We start from the raw sequence: 22124 nt of genomic DNA, 5'->3' as shown, positions 1-22124 counted from the left end.
GGATTTGAACGATTTCACTGTCTAGTTTGAAAACTATATTCTAAGATTTTGATAATGCTCCTTTTTAAGATTTTGATAATGCTTGTACGGTTTTCCTTGTTCCCGATTCTTTCAGACTTTGCATCCTGTCGATCGATCGATCGATTATTCTTCGTTTTCGAATTATTTTCAAATACAGCTTAAAGTTAATCGCAAAGATATCAACGAACATAAGTTTCATACAGCGATACCATTAAATCGATAATCACGAAACGAATTTATTGCAATTTGAATGTACCTTACAAGTTTAACCGAATCGATAGCAGCCAATCCTCGAGCTGAAGTACATCATTCTCGACGAACGTACAAATCGCGCGATACGACCGTTTTCCAATCAGTAAGCTCACTCATTGACGGTCTAATTAAACCTCTTCCCCATCTATCGAAATTCTCTGCATTCCAGGTGTAATCGGTTTAATCATTTACGTGCTGCAGTATACGCTGCTTAATTCTAAACGAATCCTTGAAGCTCTATGTACCCGGTGCGTACGCTCGTTGAATATAAATCTGTTACACTTATTTATTATTTCATGAATATGCATTTCTTTTAAGACAGGCTAATGGCTTGTCACGATATAGAAAAGCATGCAACGACAGTTATACAGACTAAACATCGATTAAAACATCGATTGAAAAAATATTGACCACGCCACTCGAATTTAACTCCGGTCGTATATTTTAACATTAACTCCGATCTTATTATTATCCATTTTCAATTCTTTGACTAGACGCTTACTAAACATTACATTCAATGTTTTGCTTCAAATCAAATTTCAATCTCGAAACTTGAAGATTAACGACATAAAGTACTAAACATTAAATGTTTCTTTTTATATCTTCAAACTTATGATACAATGAAACATTTCAAACGTACAAATTTAATCAAAAAGAAAATAATAAAATGTGGAGATCTTTGAGTCTCAACGTCTTACATAAGGCAAGCTATACATATATTAACCAACCTTTTTTACTTTGTCCGATATAATTATTTCATTCGTTGTTCTGAAACATTCAGTTTATGATTAACATAAAATTGATACTATCAACAATTAGAAAGATATTATTAGTGTAAAGATAATGTATTTACATTAATATTGGCACATTCTTTAAAAGAGAATAACATTTTTCAGCTCTTTTGAGAAGTTAAAAAGATTAGTTTACTAAATAGACGACGCGCGAAGTAAATTTCGAGAAAATTGCAATTGGTCGGAATTGCGAAGATGATAGCAAAGATCGCTTTTTACAATCTTGTTATTCGAACTTAATATATTAAGTTTTGTACATTTATGTCAGTATGCACATGCTGAAAACTTGATGGAAATCTGTGAAAACGGCAGTTATTGGCTGCAAATGTTGTTCAAAATGACGAAAATCGCATTTTTCGAAAAAATCGCCTAATATCGAGATCGTTATGTCTTGTTTCCGCATCGACCGATTTCGGTGAAATTTTACTCTCTTCAAATATTTCTTCCCTCGCAACCACATTCAAGAATGGCAAAGTCCACTCGCTACAGATTCGCCAAAACCACTAGATTCATTCATCTAAACATTAATTTACGATCACTCTTACAAATAAAAAATTTTGTTTAACAATGTATTGTCTGGAACTTTCAAAATTTGATTGTTAACATCGTCTGTGACGTATCTGAAGAAACTCCCGGAAAGAGATAACACGTTATCGATGCATTGATAACCAAACAGCACATTGTTTGATCAACAGGGCGTTAGTTTGTTTGAATTCTTCGACATCCGTGCAGTACTATGGGGAATTATCTGTCAACCAACTATATTCTTCCTGAAGAAACGCTTGTCACTTATGTAGAATTAACATACTTAACAAGGAATGAAATAAAGTAGTGAGTAACAAAAATAAATGTTGTTCGAATTATGTATAAAGTGCATAAGTTTTGTCATTGCATAGTGCATTGAAAAGTTAAAAGCATAACGTTATCACACAGGAATTTCATTTAAAATTAGTAACAGAATAGAACCAAATGCGAAAGCGAAGATTCATCATTTTTTCAATACTCTTTCTCGATAATATAATTTCAATATATAATAATGTTACATACATACGAAGTACTACGTATTAAAGTTACGTTAATGCCTTAAACAAAATCTAAGCTTCTATCGTCATAATTATAACTAAGGAAACACATAATTTGTAAATTTAATCGTGAATACAAGATATCAACGAAGGAGAACAAAGTTTCATTATTCTACAAAGTCTCTTTATTGTAGTTCATGACTAAAATTCTAAATTCATATTTTCAGTATTGTTAAAATACTTGACAATGTAAATCCAGGAAAACTTGGTGAAAATATTCAGCATCGTTTCACTATTGATGAAGTCGAAACCATATTGCCACAAATTCGAGTAAGTTAACTATTACTTCATATTTCGGCTAACTATAGTAGTAAATAGAAAACTGTAAATATTTGTATCTATAATATATTAGTGTTAACGTTTAGTATTTAAGATCTGACTGAAGTAATGACAGTTTATAAACACTTTTATAATAATGAATCATCTTTCATCTATCATTTTGATAAGATATACGTGTACACATCTTGTTCGTTGATGAAATACAATATTTCATTTTGTCGCACTGAAATTAGCCAACTAGGATTGATAGAACATTAATCCGCGATAATTGTATGCAATTTTACACGTTTTTTTGATAGTTTGTGCATAGAAAACAAATTTTCGAAATTTATTAATTAGAAACGAAATATGTTACACATAGCAGATTTCCTAATTATGTCGAAGAGAGTTGAAGTTTTACATCATTTATTTCATGACAAATGAGTGACATTCTTAGAATTTGTAAGCGAATGCCCCCTGTTAGTAAAATTGATATTTCCTCTTTCTGTATAGTTAATAATAATAAATAATAATACATAATTAATAATGTAGTGCAGATAAATTATATCGTTCGATATTGTTTAATTTTCAATATTGTAATACTAATTTATTTTAGTGCAGCCCGTTTCGTGATTCAATATATCGAGTATTTTCTTCACAAAAAGACAATCATTTAAGTTTGGAAGACATATTGGATTTATGTTCTGCCTTCTCTAAACATTGTCCTTCGAAAATTCGTGCTGCTTGGGCATTTTACATTTTTGGTAAGACACTATTTATAACTTAAAATTCAAATTCTTTTTAAAATAAAACGTTAATTTAACAACTTAATATACTTTTGATAATATTTTGTATTTCTTTGTACCAGCGCTTTTTAAACTTTTCCCATTCGCAACCCCACTCTGCCCGGGAAATTAAATATTAATTGGTAATAAATCGCATAAATTTTAAACAATTCTTTGTTACATTTACAAAGTTGTTACTTATTATCATTTGTTAAGACGAACCGAAAGCGTATTAACATATAGGGGCATTTGATACATTTTTTTAACGGATAATTGTAAATGTAGCACGTAAATGTTTCTTTGTTTGACACAGCATCCGTGTGTACAACAATTTTAAGCGTAGTAAATTTGCGAGCAAAAGTGTAGTTTTATTACTGCGATAGAGGATGAGTAGTATGTCTTGTGTGCAGTCTTCTAGATAGATTGACTGTGTAGAGTTTGGTAGTTAGGTCGTTAGGATGATTGTCTAATCTGCTTTTGTATTTGCCACTCGAGTGTATAATTTCCTCCACGACTGAACTGATTCTCAGATCTTCACGGAGTTCGTCATTTCGCACATACCATGGTGCGTTTACTGTGGTCCTGAGCACAATAGATCGTAGTAAAGCTTCTAATTTAGCGATCTGCCTTTTAGCAGCCACCCCCCCTCCCCCCACAGTACAATATCTTACGCTCAAACGAGTTTGACGATTGTTTTGTAGACGACAAGTTTATTGTGTACACTTAATTTTGCCAGTATGCTGATGAGTTAATATTTTAATGGTTCTTATTTAGCTTACTTTCCTGTTCGTTTGTCTACCTGGCTGTAATCTTGTAACCGAGATTTCAATCACATACAGTATAACCATACAATATGACACGTCAATAATAATACAATATAAAAAGAGAAGAAAATAATCGAATGCACTAATAATCACATCATTGAACAAATATTGCCAAAAATAAAAAACTGGCGGACTTGTATTAGTTTAGTTCCAAAGTTTTCAGTATTTTAACACTCACAAAGACTCTCTACTTGGTTAAATAAATCTCGGGCCCATGATTTGAATCAAATATTCTTTCATTTTCACCTCGTAATCGTTAGAAAATCGCCTTTCTTGCCGTCATTAGCTTCATCCAAGAAGACAGAAGAAGCGTTGGAGGATACATTGCAAGATTAATACAACCAGTCCACCAGGTTTTTATTTTTAATAATATGTATTCAAGAATCGAGTGATATCCTATCGTGTATATGATTACCGCGTGTACTCAACATATACAAGTTACCCCGTGTATCATTATTACATCGAATTACTTAATGACGCCAGGCTAAGAAAATTGTTTTTTACGTTTTAGTACACTTTTGAATAGAAATAATTTTCTTTATTTTATTTTTTCACTTATATATATTTTATGCGTTGTTCCCACATTAGTCGAGAATCCAAGTGCATCCCTAAGTAGGTAACTATTTTTGATCGAATCGTAAACAGCAGAATTCATATAGAAAGGTAAAGGTGTTGATTGTTATGGATTAAATTATGAAATATCGAACTTTCTTTCTTTGAACTTTGAGGATAAAATTGATTTGAAGCATAACGTATTAAAACATGAAGTTAAACAAGGGGAAGACAGAAACGACTTATATAATCCTCTTCGATCGCAAATGCCTATCCGATATTACAGGCGCATCAGGAGTTCGCTCGATTTCGTTAATCGGGATCGTTTAATTTCACGGTGCACACGATATCGCGTCAATGCTCGTGAAAGCAGAGAAATAATAGGGGCGAGCGAGAGTCGAGAATAGCTGCATACGTAGCTACGTGAAAGGAATGAGAATACAGGCGGACAAGAGGAAGAACAAAATCAGCCGAATTGGAAAAGAAGGTAGAAAGACGAATAAAGAAGCAATAAGAAAAACTAATGAGCATTTATTAAATTTGGAGTTGAGAAACATGCAAGAGCAAATACGTAATAAAAATGTCAGTGGATAAGTAAATTGAAGCATGTTTAAAATTTTAATATTTTAAGATTTCTAAGGTTCTAAGTGTTTCGAATGTTAATACAAATAATTATTTAAATACTTAATTATTGTGCGATAAAAATCTGATTGAAAATGAATAAACGGTTAATTGCATATTTATTAAGTTACTAAATATAAAGAAACTAAAAGAATTTTATAATCGTTCAAATTAGACATATACGAATAGCAACAAAATATTTATAAATTGATGTAGAATCGCTAACTTAATTAAAATTAATTAAAATATATGCAAGGTCAAGATCAATAAAGATTTATTTTCTATTGCATCATGTTCTACTCATCACGAGGATCAAAAGCCTGAAACTAACCATGCATCGGAATAAAACAGAACTAAAGAGGGTGTTGTTGCGTTAATCTACATTGGATAACGCAATGACGACTCAATTTAGGTAAATTCAACGTATTTCCGTTTCATTCCGTTTCCGCGTCTTGTATAGAGAAATGTATATTAGGTTACCGAACTGTTCGAACGATACGTAGAATAGAGTCAGGCAACTCTATACGAACAACGGCACCGTTAATACCTTCATTTCCAGACTTCGACGGCGACAATCAAATCTCAGTGGACGATTTGATCGAAACTGTGCACAGATTGACACGGAGCGACCAGGACGAACATGAAACCATTGATTCGGCGACAGCGGAACACGTCGCGCGAATGGCAAGTTTTGATAATATTTACTTCTATGAGTTGATTTTGCAGATAAACGAACAACGTAGCGCAGCAAACGTTTCATTCGATTAACAATGATAAATATATTATCGCTACGTATTATCGGTATAATCGTTACTTGTATTTGATCGATACAATGAACATATTCCGAAGAATACAAACAGATCTGTTGTCTTAAATCTTACATAATTACATAATAGTAGAGTTTCTACCAGTCTTTTCACATTTGCCAGCTAAAATTTAATTTATTAAATTAAAATTTACAACGTAGTTATGTTAAATCAGAAATCATTTAAAGATACAAGAACTGTATTTACATAATTTGCATGCTACAATGCGGACCATAATGTATTGATAAATTTTTGGCAATTATTTACAAAGCCGATAACCTCACTGATTTGAATAACCTTGAAAAAGATCAACATTCTGATGTTGATCTTATATATATATTACTGTCGTTCGGGTTTAGCTTCCTCATAGCGTCCATACTTTTCTATAACCCAACCTAACTAAATTTCGATAATCATTTTCAATTCACATGAAAAATTAATGGGTTGAGTTTGAGTTACATAACTATAACGCCAATTGTGCAATAAGCTAAGGTATGGGATAATAAGACAGATAAAATTCGTATTAAGCTCTATATTATATTATTGTTATTCGAAATTGAAGATACTTCAGCCACGATATCGAAAAAGAAAATTATGAAACCATTCGATTATGAAAATCATGCCGTCATCGAAATGGAAACTTTTGCGAATATCTTGGAAACTAAAGTAACATGCGTAAGGAAAAGTTGTTAAAGATGTTAACCTCGATAACATATTTCAAGCTCATTGAAATCGGCGAGACGTCCGCTTTGTAAATAATTGCCAAATTTGTTTTCTTATTAGGACTTTTAAAGATTTTGGGATCATCTACATATAGCTACCTTCTCCCTTTTTTAATAAAACGCTGTGTGTTTCTATTTTTCGTAAAATAATAAATATTTTCACAATGAACAGTACAAAAAATGTGTAGCTGCGTAATAAGAAGTGTGCGAAGCGATGTATGTTTGTATTACTAATGAAATATTGGAATCATCGAATCTTTGACCGCTTATTTCTACTCTTATTTTCGAATTGATTATAACATACGTTGCAGTGGTTTGTTGCTCTACATTTCCTAGTCTAATCGATTTATTTATACCTACAATTAGTTACACGTAGCTACGGTGGAGCTCCGTTTATAGACACGAAATTTTAGTTCAATTATTATTATTATTACTATTATTTAATTCCGTCGAAATAGAAAAACGTAAATTGTACAGCGTAAATACGAGAGGAGTTGCTTTTAAACCGTCCCAACATAACATATTATAAAACCGCTTCTCTGCTCCACTCGTTACGATAACGCAGAAACGTTATTAATTAGGTCAGCTGTCGCCAGTAGTAATCGATCACCAAAGCCAGTTGATTTACGAAGAACTCCATTATGCTCGTCCACATGCTTCTGTCAGCAACGAGAAAATTCAATATATGGTAACTGGGCAAGAATTCCGTGTTTTCATGAAATACGTATAATACATCAAAATGAATCGATTATCTCAGCATGTTTTTATTTATTCTACTTTGCATCTGTAACCGACTGAATTTTGCATGTAACCGATGATACTGAGTTTTCGAGTAAACGAATATCCAGCAAAATTGTGTACAATGTTAAAAAATTAATATTACAATTGCAAGAGTAGGTATCGTATGAGGATTCAACGATCGTTTGGGCACCTACGTAGTGGGTTTTTCCTGGAATTTCCTTTTCCAGGAATAGGAGGTTTAATAGTAACAGTTGACGTAACATAACGTGTCCCGATCCTTACACGTATCTATAATATAATGGTGAAGGCGAGAGAGGGCGTATGATGATAAAGAACTATGTTGGAATGAAAAGTTTTTATGGAATAAACGCTATAGAACTGGGTCCCTCCCCCGCCCCTCACCTCAGTCCGAAGAGCAAAATAGTCCGAACATCGTAGAACGTAGCGTCTGCCGCGTAACTTTTCACAGAAACGTCTTTGCGCGTTATGCATTTTGTTTCTAACAATGTTGCAAGTGCTGTATAGCGTTTCGGATGAACGCGTTTTGCGCGCTATACGTTTTACAAATAATGTTTTGATTTTCTTATGTGCAACGTTGCCGTCGTCCCAGCCGTTATACCAGCCGAGCTATAGACGCCTGTCCTTGTCGTTCAAGTTCAACCATGGAAACGGCAGTGTGAAGATATAGTGTACTAATCGTTCGTTATCACCAAGTATGACTTTTATCGTGAATTCTTTCTTCCGCTTAAATCCTTGGACGCTGACGATAGCCATCTCCATTGTTTCCTTTTTCTCTCAAAAAGGTGTCTTCAGGGACGTTCGTCAAAGTACTGTACTCGACGATGCGATCGTGGACTATTTTAAACATTTTACGCGGTGATGTTTGGAGACATGTTATATCGAGCAGCAGTCTTTCGTATCCGTAATAAGATTCGTGAAACTTTGCGTACATATCGTAAAGTACGGCATATTTGCGTCGATCAAAGTCGAGATTCGGATCGTCGTATGGATACGTTGCAAAATTTAAATAAAGTCAAACGTTCGTCGACATACAAAAGTTAAAAGAAGCGGCGTCCTTTCGGGACGTTTACATAGCAAATATTACGTATCTCGGCTTTTCTAATTGCGCCGCTGCTTTTATCAGCCAAATATGTTTCGTAGTTGTTTGCGCTAACGGATATTCATGGAGATTCCAGAATCGAAAACCCATGCCGATCGATTCGCTGCTGTAGAGAATACGCAATACGCCAACTTTCGCTTCAACGTAACATGCGGTACGCTCCATTGAACTTTATGTAATTTCAATTTAGATTTCAAAGCAGGGGGTGAGTACAACGCGTTCGTATCATCGCGTGCGCGAATTAAAACGAGTTTGTGGCATGCGTTTATCAGGACACGTTTGTAATCTTCGCAGAAGCCCAACAACGTGTCGAGCGGTACACAGAAATTGAAATCTGTCGTCGCTTTGTGAACACTTTTTGTATAATTTACATACTTCCAGGTTGCGTTCTCCAGTGCCCTACTTCCCTTTCCGGATAGACTCGAGTAATTCTTCAGTGCAATTGTTGTACCGATTTCCGAGAGGTTCTTAACACCGTTCAATTCGTAACGAATTTCGTCGAATGTAAACGCGACGTTATTAGTATCCAAAATTGCATTTCCAATGGTATCCTTCGACTCCTCTTCCAATAAATTCACTCTCCCCTTGACGTACAGAAAACTTCTACGCTTTAGTACATAGAGGTCCGGCTGTAGTATAGGCGTTCTTATTCCATCGTTGTTTTTCAACGTGGCGTTAACGTGCGGATTATAGCGCGTACTTCCATCTTCGTTACACAATTTCTTGTTCTTCTTCTTTTCTACCTTCAGATTACCGCTAATCCTAGCAACTGTGGGGATTTCACGTTTCGCACGTTCAATTTGGTCGTCTTTACCCTTTTCTTTTCTCTAATCAAGGGGTCGAAAGGTTTACAGGTAGTCGATGAGATGGGTATTTGCGTTGAGTTACTGCCAGTGTTGTTGTTGTTGTTGTTGTTGTTGCTGCTGCAGATAAGGATACTATTTCGTTCTTATCGATCGCAAGCGAAGCATATTCTAAGTCAAGGTATGTGTATTCGCACCGTTATCTCTTCTCCCCGAAAGTCTTACGCACTCTGATCGGACTCTAATCGGATGGTGATTCGAACAATCAAATCGTCTATTTCTCGCACGACGATCGCTAGGTAAATGATTCATTGCAGCGTTTCCGATATTCTATGTCCTGGTACAAACTCCGAGTACAAACTTGTAGTTACTGTACGAACCGGTGATTACGTTGCATTCTATTTGAATCACGTTTACATTTATGATATTTGCAGGCTTATCTGACACGTGCAACGTATTGGACGATAGGATACGATCCGCAGAAAATCCTAACGAGATCCCACGTTGTTCGATTTCGTGAAGTTAACTCTGTACGAACTGAGAATTTCGCTTTGCATGCTGTTGTTATTTGTTCGCAAAACGATAGGATATTCATCGTCGTCGTCCTCGATCGTTGATTTGGTCTTCCGAGGATACATGTTTGTTATCCTTCGGCTCGGAAATTTATTTATCGCTTCTAATTCGTGCGACCCGTCCGAGGAACTGAACCGCGATCTCATCGTCTTTATCGCGAAAATAAAATTTATCGTTGCTACGTTCGATGTTGGGAATCGTGTTACACGTCTCGAAATATACAAGACCAAGCTCGTACTCGCCATCCGTCAGATCGATCGGTGGAAAATATTTCGCCGAGGGCACGTTACTCCTGCCCGTTAAAGCAAAGGTGAATGACATGTTCGTCGTCGTCCTATCACGAATGTCTGGCGAAAAATGAGATACGTTACGAGCGTAGTTTAGATTTATGTCAGATATTCATGAAGAAATTTTACGCACAATTGTCCACATGAGCTCTCACTGAAATTTGACATTGTGTACAGTTGTACGTGATTCTCGTGTTATTCCGGAAACAATCGATGAGTTTTCCCGGTGGCCGGACTCCGCAATGTTGTCAGAATATTTAGCCGTGGATTCTCGCTTTGCATATGCCACTCAATGCGTGCTCGGACTGTTGTCTTTATCCAAATTCACGATGTTGCATTTGCGTGGTCGAGATTTCCTCGGTAAATCATCGCGCATAAACGCGATTCCTTACACCACTTTTTCAGTTGAACGAACTATACGAAGTATAGTCACGATTTATCGTTCCTATTTCCCGATATTCTTTTTCAATTTTAGCATTTGGTTCCTTCTTCCTTTTCAAATCGCTTTCGCGCTTCTAAGGTAATAGATTCCATCGCGCGATTACGACGTTACGCTTCTTTCAGCTGTTTTTGTGCCGTCTACGCGTCATTTACAGCCTTCGCCACTACGGCTGCACCGCCGATCAGTGCTCCTACGACTGATAACGCTGGAAAGCAGGAACGGGGTATGCCACTGCGTTTCGCATTTTCCCCCTGCCAACTTTTGTTTCAACTTTTATAGCTGCCCATATGATGCTCTTTCATCTAGCGACTATATTTTTCATTATACGTTGATTATGCGTTGTCACGCGCGTTTAGCCAAAATTCTGTCCGCTTTATGACGTCCTTCGATGCCTTTGCGCTGGAAATAGGCGATACCATGCTTTCTGCAAGACGCGTGCGGCGAATTCGCGCCACTATCTCTAAAGCTGTAGCTTTACAGGTAAGATGCGTATCAGGAATCATGCCCCGTTCAGAAAACCTGTCCCTTTCGTTGCACGCATAAATAACAGTTTCTCAACATGGGTGGAGGTCCATATGCGTTCTCTGCTTGGGAATATTGTAATATACGATGTACCGTAACTTTTCATTTGTTGGTCAGCCTTTACGTTATCTGAGCGAAGCTTAGTTCTATAGCTTCCTGATCAAGCAACTTCTCCCACGCGGTATATATGTCGAAAATATGCCGATGTGATCGAGTAACACCTGCTCTGGTATGTACTTGAACCGTTCGAAAATCAAATCGTGTAAAATTTATTAGTTTTAATATCGCAATTTCTTTTTTCGAAGGAAAAGGGAGCAGCAAACACAAATGCTATTTGAGAAAATCCTACAAATAGAAATTCTAGAAATATGTCATAAAAGATATACTACAAAAAATTCACTGATACTATTAATATCGACATGGTTATTTTTAAATAAGTCAATAAATTATGCAATTGCTTCGTATAGTTCTTTTTTGTACGTAAAATATGAAATCCTAATAATCTATTTAGATAATTTATGAGATCAATTTCATAATCTTGCCTTTCAAATAAACTTGGGTATCTATTCAAAATACAGGTCTCTATTAATTTGTCAGTTTGATAAAGATTGATTTTAAACGTACGTGGCATTGATTGAGCGGAAATCCATTAAACCGTACCTCTTTTTAAATAAAATTTGTCAATACACTATTCTACTTAACTGAAAATAAGAAAATTGTAATAAATTACGATCGGTGATTTGCATTATTTCGTAAAACCAACAACGTAGAGTATTACAGCAACAAAAAGCATTTGATTAATTTCCTAAATATGTCCTTTGAAAGAGTCGAGTTATGTACTAATTATTGTATCATATATCGCACGTTTATATTCATTATGCGTGCAATATGTTTTTTAACTTCTTTGTGAAACATAGAAAGTTTTATATCCTAATATAAAGTATATTCTCTCCTACCAATATGAAGTTTATTTCTCTTCTAAAGTATAGCAAGGAAATTCCATTTATGAGTTTTTTTTTATTTTGCTACTTTATTGCTGCTTTTAATATTTTAACAGCATCAGACTTTTCTTTTAAAACATTGTCGCGCGCCAAGCCACATATCTTTTTCTCATATTTAATTTACTTGTAAACGAATCAAGTTATTTTTAATATTGAAATCTACATTATGATTAATGTTTCGTTGTTACAAATTATACCGGAATTATTTTCTGTAAAAAGAAAGTCTTACTGCCGCTGACGCAAGACAATGAATAAGTAAATAACGTAATAGTCAGATTCAAAATCGTAATATAAAATTTTGTATTTTCCCTGAAAATAACATAACATTAAATTCTAAAAACGTTTATTATACTTAACTACATGTATCAAATTGTAAACGTATGTAAACTTCAAATCCGATTTGATCCAATTACACAGCCGAAAATAAAATAATTGTAAAAATTACTTTAAGGTTACAAGTAATGTTTCTTGAAATAGAAATATGAATAGAAACATGTAGATTCTATTTGACATTTATTACGTTAAAAGAATATTTTGTATGCAAAGATCCTACATATAATATAAGCATTCTTACTAACGTTTCTTTTTCAACTTCATTAGATACTTCAAGAGATGGTGTTCACTCAACAGGGAAGCATTTCCTTCGAAGAATTTATACGTTTCGCTTCGAGAATTGCAGAATTCTCGTCAACATTCTCGTTTCATTTTAATGTTTAATTATGCTCATATTATGGTAATTATTTCCGTAACTTTGATATGCATATTGGAGCAAATGTACGACTTTGTACTCCAAATTCATGTGCATGCATATCATTACATAATTAAGCATGATTATATAATTTTCTCAAAAAGGCATTTTCACAAATTAATTCTATTCGAACGGAATTATCGACCATTTCGTAAGGAAAAAGACACGCATAGATGTGCTTTGCAATGAATTTCGCATAATATATTCAATTGCATGTTGCTTTACAACTGAAAAATGTTATTATTCATGGTTACTATTATATTATTGTACATGGTAATACAAATTTATAGCACTGCCGGGGGTATGCTTTTAAATACGCATAATTATCGATTTTGTAACCTTAGCGATATAATTAATGTTTCAATTATTAGATCGTATCTCCTACATAGAAATTTTCGATATCCTAAACGAAAATTTTATTACATACAAGTCGATATACTTATTGTCATGTATTTGATAAGAAGAGTTCATTTCTTAGAAGGATATGTAGAATGATAATGGTATCGATTACATTAGATCGGTGGAAAATAAATGACCTATCGGTATTTACATTTTTAATTCATTACCAAAATATACAATCTTACTTATTATTAATTTTTTTAGTAAATAATCACGGTTATCGACTATTTACGAGACTACTTTGTCATTTTCTTTTTTCAAAAATAATTATAAATTTATCGGAGCGTCCTACCGTATAAAATTATTTAATTTTCTCCAAAATATAACAACAGATGAGGCAGACAAACATGAACAAATTCATATTTCAACTTTATAGCATTTACAGCGATATATATGTACGTATATACAACTAACTAATAAAGATAATTAGAAATGATAGACAATTATTTCCCACCAATCCAATATAACAAAAATGTCACATATTATCAATAGATATAATATTGTAAAGGAATTTATGGTATATATGTACAAGGATGAGAGAGGGAGAGAGAGAGAGAGAGAGAATTTGTTGCGGAACAGAGCAGGCAAGTATTGTAGTAATTTGTAGATTTGGTTGTCTTGTAACTAGTGAATTAAACTGCTACCAAAAAGAGATTCAATCTTTTTCTAATAATTAAATATACATACAATATTTAGCAAGAGAATATTTTTTCCAAGTATGAAATAAATACTTATTTCACATTTTGAAAAAATATTTTCCGAGTGTACAAGGAATACCTGTTTTATATCATGTAGAAGTTATTTTTCTAGAAATATGAAACCAACGAAGTTGCTCGATATTAGAAAAAAATATTTTTCTCGATATATAAAAATATATTTCTTCCAAATATACATACATACAAGAAATAATCATTTTATATCAAAACTAAAATATTTTCCACTCTCCTTTAAATATTGGGTAAATTCTACCCTCTTTTTTGTTAACAATACTATATCTCATCAAAAAAGTAATTTTATTTTTCGCCAAAAGAATTATTTTTCTAAAAAAATGTATTTGACGTTTCTTCTAATTCATTCTATCGTTTCACTCGTGGTTTACCTAACTGCCCTTAAAAATGCATACTTAATAAATAATAATACTCGTAAGAAATGGTTCATGGTCAAGTTAAGTTACACACACTCCCATCGACAGTAAAAGAAATTTCATCGTCAAGGAAATCTGTTATAAAGCAGTAGAATCACGACCACAGTATATTTGAAAACAACGTTTAACCAATAACGTTATGCAACTGAATATATGTAAAAAATATATATATTTAAACGAAATAAAGTTCGTATATTTTAAATATATATAGTAGGTATATTAAGCTAGATAGACATGTATTCTAAATACTACAAATTTTATAATTTCCAAAATTATTCATCCTAAATAACAATAATTTTGTTATATTACAAATAATTTACCTAAATATCTCGTTTCTTTTAATTTTACACAACTTTTAATTTACTTTTAGATTATTTTTCAAGTAATACCTTGCAGCAGTTTATAGCAGCATTAACACGTATAATAAGCTATCGTTTATAAGCAATACAAGTGGATTTATTATATATCCCAGACAGAGATAAATCTGGAATGTGTGGTGTCTGCATCCTCCTTTCATAAGTGAGAGGTAAAACTATTGGCATTTTGTGTTTGACATAATTCGTTGGATATTTCAAGAAATATGACGTCGTCATTCCTGGTGCACACTGATACATGTAGGTGTCTGGTTTAAAGAAAGTTAAAGGATGGAAGCTACCGGTGCGATCTTTATATTGACTGCGATGGATTTGTACTCCCTGTAAGTAATATGTTTATTATTAGGCAGATATAGTAGCTACAAGCGATGCTAGACCAAGATCCTTTGATTAGAAATAAATTAATGTAAGCCATTGGAATATTTACTTCAGGTTTGGACATTATTCAAACACATTCTAATAACTGTTAAAATAATAAATTATCTCATCTGGCTACATGTTATTTGAAAAAATCATACAATTAGTTTATTTGATCGGACAAATGCCTTTTCCTTAGATTATTTCGTTACTTGGATTTCAAATGAAACAATTTCTCGTTTTATTTTTCGTTTGATCAGATATTTATTCAAAGAATTTCTCAAATACTTTCTAATTCTATCATTGCAGAATCGTTAACTGCGTCAGAAATGCAGATTTTCGTATAGTGTCGTACGCTCATACAAGTTCGGAACATATACTATTGAAGAGGAGTTCGTATTCTGCTGTTGAATCATGTAGACAGTATGATCGTGTTTCGTAAAGTTTAAAATCACTGACAGCTTGTTACGCGAAAAGAAATACAGACGAAATTTTTCCTACATTTTATCGAGTTAAATTGTAAGAGAGTAGAATTACTGAATCACAAGTTACTTAATGCCTTTAGACTAGTTATTCCGAACTCGAAAATAGCTGGTTCGCAAATGGCTCAAGGAGATCAATCGAGTATTCTTGATCAAAGCTGCATAACAATCTACCATCGCTATGGCAGAGAGATAGCTCGACCCAACTGACTAACCATATCAACATTTCTAAGAAACGTAAGATAGAAGCAGAGAGTAACATAAACGCAATCATAAACGAACAAAAAGAATATTACTACTTCAGATAGATTCGCATTATTATATTCTATCGAAGACTCTATAGAAGGCATTGTAACGTCAACAAGACAAGACCCGCAAAAAGATTCTCTTCTTTACCAATCTTACTCGACGATGTTATCGATATACAAGGAATAATGAATACTCTCTCAAGTGTTGTAAATAAACAGAAATATAAACTAAAAGTTAAAAACAACGACGTAAGAATTTAATCCCGATGCTTATAGGAAATTAACAAAGTTAATTGAAGACCTAAATGAAATAAAACTCGAGCTCCGGAAATATGGTAATGGAGTAATTAATATTAGCAACATAGGCCACGGTACAACAAAAGATCCACTATCCTTATTTTTTATCGACTTGAAACAAAAACCTAACAATCAAGCTGTATACAACATCAACCGATTAATGAATTCTGCAGTAAAAATTGAATTACTTCAGAAAGAAAGGCAGGTGGTTCGGTGTAAAAGGTGTCAAAAATATGGGCACGTACAGAGATAATTAATACGTACAGAGATAAATAATTATCGCTTCGTTGAATGTGCAAACTCTCATCCTACAGCACAGTGCACGAAATCGGTAAAAGTTCCTGCAACAAGCATTCGTTGTGAAAAGGAGCATTCTGGAAATTACAAGGAACTGTAGAAGAATAGGTTTCTTAAATCTGAAATTAAAAACACAACCAACCTAACACGTAATGTAAAGTAACTAATCCGTCGATCTTCTATGCTCAGGAACGTTAAAACAAAGTAAAGCTATATGATAGCATTATACAAAATAGCACGTATAACTCAAAAAGCGATAAACTATATGAAATTAGCATCTTGTTGCCACTATTAAAAACGGTCGCAGACAAGTTAAGAAGCAACGTACCAAAATGGAACTCTTACGCATAGCTCTTTGGAACGGCAACAGTCCAGTTGAGTATAAAAACGAGCTGGAATTCTTCTTACATAATCAAGGAATAAAGGTAATGCTGATGTCTGAAACGCGTATTACCAGAAAAAAACACTTAAAAATAAATGAGTATAAAATATGTCACACACAACATTCGAGTAGCAGGGATCATGCTGGCACTGCAATTATTATAAAATCCACCGTGATTCAGTATAAACTTCCATCGCATTATACAAAACGAACTATCTTCAACCAACGAACGTGGCGATGAAAGATCGCATAGCCCAATTACTGTGTCAGCAGTCTACCGTCCATCCAAGTATACTATCTCCAAAGAAGATTCTGATAATTTCTTCGTTAGCTTCGATAATAAATTCATCGTGAGAGGGGAGTTCAATGCTAAGCCTACCCAATGGGACACATCGGAATCATCACAAGTGGTAAGACTATGTTTAAAAGCGTCAAATCAAACGAACTGGATTATCTCAACACAAACGAACCAACATATTGGCCAACCGATACGAGTAAAGTGCCTGATCTATTAAATTATTTTATAATCAAGGACATATACGAAGATATACCCAAATCAGCTCTTCTCTCGAACTCTTTTCAAATCACTCATCTGTTGTAGCAATTCATTCGACCATTATCGAAGACCGACCAAATTGTTCGCAACAAAGTTATAAATTGCCTTCAACCTATCAATGTCAAATGTCTCTTAAATGTCAAACGACATTTATACAGCTGTGGAACGTTTAAATAACAACATAATGAATGCGATCCGTTCTACTGAATCAGGAGTCCGGGAGCAAACACGAGTACCCGCATTTCATAAAGAGGAAAACGTAGAAACACGTAAGCTTAAAAGAATATGGCAAGGCAGTGAAAAGTTTGAAGTTAGCGTAGGATGAACAAAGTAACGGAAAAATTGACAAAATTTCTTCGAAACTATAAAAATTAAAACTAAAAAAAATCCCCCCCCCTACCCGCGGCAAACTCTAACTAATTACTCCGAATAGCATCCAGTCCAAAGAAAAAAAAAAAAAAAATCGTTCTCAAACTTTCTCTATCCAATTTCATGTCCTTTTCCTTTTATTCTATTTTCAAAGATTTCTTCTTTGCTTTCGCGTAGACTTAGAAATACGCACACGTCCTATAGTTTCACGCAAATGCAAATGGATTCCGTCTCCTTTCAGATTTTACTTCCCCCGTTTTTATCTTTGTCTATTTATAATTTCATCCTTTTTCCCTAAATCCTATTTAAACTAAACAAGTTTTTCCTAAACTTAGACTTGTCCTCTCCATTAATATAAAAATAAATCAATATAAAGGCAATCAGTTAAAATCACTAGTAAGTAGTATTGCAAATAAACACTTTAGATGTTAAAGATGTTAAATAAATACGTCAGAAATTAAGTACTATAATTAAAGACTGTAATGAAGAATTGTGGTAGAACTCTGTTTATACCTATATACTCTATTTATTTAAATTCATAAGCAGTAGAGAAAACGAATTAATTTCTAGTATATGCAATTTTATTTGAAATTCTTCCTCGATCGAAGAACATTAAAGAAACGATACCGACGACATTATCGATCAAGTTCTATATCTTACTGTATTTCTGGTTTTTAAATATAATCATGATAAAATAAACAAGGAGTTAAACAGATTGTGAAAGCCATTATAAAGAAGATAAAAAAAGCACCGAGCTGATTTAAAGAAAATATAATTAATTGCGAAATTTCTTCTTCGAATAAATGAAACGCAAATAAAGCGAAAAAATGAAATTTAAAGTATTACTTTAAATAGGTCATCAACTTCCTTCATACGCGTATTGTCGATCGTTGAAATATCATTTGAAAGTACGGTTAACTCACGATTTATTTTGCGTCGCACTGTATCTGCGACAATATCAGGTCGTGGACTATACGGAGTCTTTTGCATTCCCCACTCGTATGGTAACATCTACAAACAATATACACGTAAATACGTACAATACTTATACCTTAAACAATATCAAACGTATAGAATATAGAATGTAGCGTTTTAACCTTTAACGCTGCGACTTTTAATCGTGAATATCGACCGGCAACTCTAACTTATTCTCATCATACTTCGATTTGCAAGTTTTTAAGTGTCAGATTTTAAATGCTACAATGACATGTAAATAATAATATTAAAGCCATTCAAAACAATCTTTATTCATCTCAGAAGTAATATAATTTTGATTACGATATTTATATTAATTATAATTGAGTAACGTGTGGAATTTTTTAAAACATTCATTGGGATGCAAGCCGGGTCTCACAGTAGAAACTGTTTGTCTTTTTACCGCATTACTTCATTTTCGTGAACAAGCAAGACGCTTTTTCTTTTTCCCTTTCGGCATTAGTAAAACATAATTGAAAATACTAAATCACATAAATTGTGTACCCGCGAGCCAGGAGTTTTTGTACCAGTCGAAAATTTAAATTTGTTACGACCGTCCCCGGAAAGACGCGATCGCGAGGAAAACGCGTCAGCGAGAGGAGTAAATTCTCGCTACGATTCCGGTAATCGACGCTGCAAATTAATCGCTCCCCTCTTTTCGATTAAGATAACAGAGGTAGTTCAAATGAGTTTAACACTGAATTAACAGGGTTAATATAAACTTGTATATTTAACAATATTTAATGTTATAATGTGCACGTCACAAATTATTTAATGACGAATACAATTAATTTGTTACAATAATTCGACCCGATTTTATGATATTTCTCTATGTATTAGTTAGACCAAGCGACCTGTATTTTATTCGTTTGAACGTTCCGATGCATTCCGTTTGAATCCTCAAATGATACTGATTGTCCCTTCGATTTTTTCTTTGTCTTCTCTGGGAGGCGACCCCCACTACGCTCGGATCACGCCACCGTTGCTGTGCCTATGACCACGAATGCCACCTTCTTTGTGTAGAGGAAATAACAGACCGAAGGCGAATCAACGTTTCTAGAACTCGCTGCTTGATGACAACTATGCGCTTGTCGCTACATTGTATATATTTCATCGGTCCTATAAGACGATCTGTCTGCGACACTGTAGTATCACGAGCGACGGTTAGGGACACAGCCTATGGTAAGCCTCGTGGCGTAACAAAATTGTCGTGGAATATCTTTGTTAAAAATTTCCTGCCAATCAGAAGATCTTACGTTACAAATACTCTTAGTTAGATTCTCTTCCTGTGGTTCTTCATCGTCTGCACTTTCGCCACTCGATGAAAGTTTTCTTATTTTTCTTCTTCTTCCAGGAGCAAGAATATCACTATTACTGCTGTCACTATAATTGCTTTCTAAGTCAACAGCTACATCATTATAGATGCGAAAATCAAAATTGTCATCGTCACTATATTTTCCTCACAAAGATGATTCATTTTTCTTCTCGACATAATTAAATTAGATGGGTTTAAAATAAAACAGGTTTAGATCCGACTGCCTTTATCGATCGCTTGTAACTGACTGAGGAGTATTATTTTTTATTTGTAAACAATTACCGATAACGATCGAAAAATACATTTGGAGTAGAGCGCCGCATATCGGTGATACTTGAAAGGCACTCTTGGAGCGTTAAGTGTTAGCAAAATGTATGAGAGGAATTTGCTATATCAACATAGAATAATTTCTTTCATTGCTATATTTACAAACGAGGGAAACAAAGCAAAGCTTAAAATATTCTACTTTTGAAAATGTAATTCTTTATTGCAATTATTACATAACACTTTTAAGTGTTTCTCTTTCTGAACAGAATAAATCATCGTTCATATTGCACATAATCACGTTATAATAAACATTCGTTAAATTAATAAAACGGTAACAGACAGTTGGACATTTAGAAATGACATCAGGTATCATCCCGCAGAGATTAATAAGTCAGAGGTGCAAAATAGCTCTCGTTTCATGCGCTTTAACTAAAAAAGTTGGAAACAAGCTTACCGAGAATTTCGATAACGTTTCGTTTCTGTAATTCTGGAAATAACCAATGCTTCCACCTTCGTATAGGGAAAGACCCAACTTTGTCGGAGGATAAGCACCCATAAAAGCAGGCATTAGCGAAGGTGGGTAAAACATGGCCTGAGTTTCCGACATTTTCTTGTTACTCACCACCATCCCGAATTGTTTATCGTTTGCCGTAATTGAAGGAAAATTTTACATTTTATACCTTAACATATTTCTTGAGAAGGTTATCAGTCCGGTTATGTTTATCATGAACAAATGAACGAACGTGTCCAGCTTTTTGTATAATCAAGTAAGTATGTATTAAGGAAATGAAAAATAATCAAAAGATATTTAACTAGACCATTTCTTTCGCTTAATTAAAATATATTTAAATAAGCGAGAAATCTTTTGCTTGCTATCAAATCTAACGTAAGTGCAAGTGTTATTTTATAATATTACTTTAATTCCATAAATAAGGAATCTGAAGTTGTTACAACTACATAAATATTCATACCCTATATTCAATTACGAAACTTGCTGTAATTTGATATAATATAGTTGTATCTAATAGATAGAAGGAAATGTAATTGGATTTTTTCATGTTTATGTAAATTAAATATACTTTTCTTATTGCCAACGTATGACATTTTTATCCATGTTTCTATGATGCATGTAATTATAAAATATAACTTTCTTAATTAATTATTTTCTTAAATAATTCACTTAGATTTAGAGAAAGATTTTAAGTTCAATATAAATCTATGGATCTGAATACAAAAATTTATTATAAATGTACTTCGTTGTTTTGTCTGCTGTTAATATATGCCGAAGAATTAAGCTAGATTAAACAAGATTGATATCGTATTTATCGCAATCAGTCTTGACGAACTTGTGTAGTTATTATGTACAATAAAAGCTCTATAATGATTGTTTGATTCTTAATGCCAGACTTAACCAGAAAAATAAGCTGTTAATTATATAGTACGAACAATTACCAACTCATATCATTTGAAGTCCTTCATTAGATTAATTCGATGACATTCTTAGACATCACTGCCATGTCACGTGATGCGGCAGTTCCGGCCACAATGTATTTCGTTTTATCTCATGTCAGTAATGTCGCATTATGACGCAGGATATTTTTCTTTACTTTTTATGTTGTCGGGTGGGATAATTCACTGCAATAGTTTAACGGTAAAAATATAATGGCAGGAATATATTTTATAATAAAGAAATACATATTAATATGCATAT

General features: G+C 33.6%; 2 protein-coding genes across 12 annotated transcripts; one reads left to right on the top strand and one right to left on the bottom strand.

The window, feature by feature from the left end:
• The first annotated feature begins 1762 nt into the window (after nt 1–1762).
• LOC100651948 (calcium and integrin-binding family member 3) lies at nt 1763–14004 on the top strand. The gene is made up of 5 exons (XM_003394389.4): nt 1763–1895; nt 2314–2416; nt 3021–3168; nt 5746–5870; nt 12804–14004. Exons 1-5 carry the CDS (start codon nt 1801–1803, stop codon nt 12918–12920), a joined length of 588 nt encoding a protein of 195 aa, XP_003394437.2. The 5' UTR covers nt 1763–1800; the 3' UTR covers nt 12921–14004.
• Nucleotides 14005–14096: 92 nt separating this feature from the next.
• On the bottom strand, nt 14097–20387 carry LOC100651438. Of its 11 annotated transcripts, none has more exons than XR_007227136.1 (4): nt 18954–20387; nt 18780–18867; nt 16517–16593; nt 14097–15189 (listed from the first exon to the last, which is right to left on the bottom strand). XR_007227136.1 is itself a non-coding variant. In XM_048413843.1 (3 exons), the coding sequence occupies exons 1-3, from the start codon at nt 19716–19718 to the stop codon at nt 14923–14925; spliced, it is 465 nt and encodes a 154-aa protein (XP_048269800.1). In that variant the 5' UTR covers nt 19719–20387; the 3' UTR covers nt 14097–14922. The 11 variants fall into 11 exon arrangements, 1 of the variants encoding a protein (XP_048269800.1); XR_007227134.1 differs by lacking the exon at nt 16517–16593 and having other exon boundaries at nt 18954–19053; nt 19686–20387; XR_002308990.2 differs by lacking the exons at nt 18780–18867; nt 18954–20387 and adding exons at nt 16692–16728; nt 16878–18618.
• Nucleotides 20388–22124: the final 1737 nt, after the last annotated feature.

This window comes from Bombus terrestris, chromosome 17 (assembly GCF_910591885.1).
Source record: "Bombus terrestris chromosome 17, iyBomTerr1.2, whole genome shotgun sequence".
NCBI lineage: Eukaryota > Metazoa > Arthropoda > Insecta > Hymenoptera > Apidae > Bombus > Bombus terrestris.
Note: the sequence above shows the minus strand (reverse complement) of the source record. Positions and strands in the feature narration are given on the sequence as shown.

What these genes read in the sequence shown, in the direction of transcription:
- LOC100651948 (XM_003394389.4), top strand. Translation starts at nt 1,801, where the DNA reads ATGGGGAATTATCTGTCAACCAACTATATTCTTCCTGAAGAAACGCTT. An exon ending in TTGGGCATTTTACATTTTTG is followed by an intron (nt 3,169 to 5,745) that starts GTAAGACACTAT and finishes CTTCATTTCCAG; the next exon opens with ACTTCGACGGCGACAATCAA. An exon ending in CGGAACACGTCGCGCGAATG is followed by an intron (nt 5,871 to 12,803) that starts GCAAGTTTTGAT and finishes CAACTTCATTAG; the next exon opens with ATACTTCAAGAGATGGTGTT.
- LOC100651438 (XM_048413843.1), bottom strand. Translation starts at nt 19,718, where the DNA reads ATGCATCGGAACGTTCAAACGAATAAAATACAG. An exon ending in TTCAAACGAATAAAATACAG is followed by an intron (nt 18,868 to 19,685) that starts GTCGCTTGGTCT and finishes TATTGTTTGTAG; the next exon opens with ATGTTACCATACGAGTGGGG. An exon ending in AAGTTGATGACCTATTTAAA is followed by an intron (nt 15,190 to 18,702) that starts GTAATACTTTAA and finishes TATTACTTACAG; the next exon opens with GGAGTACAAATCCATCGCAG.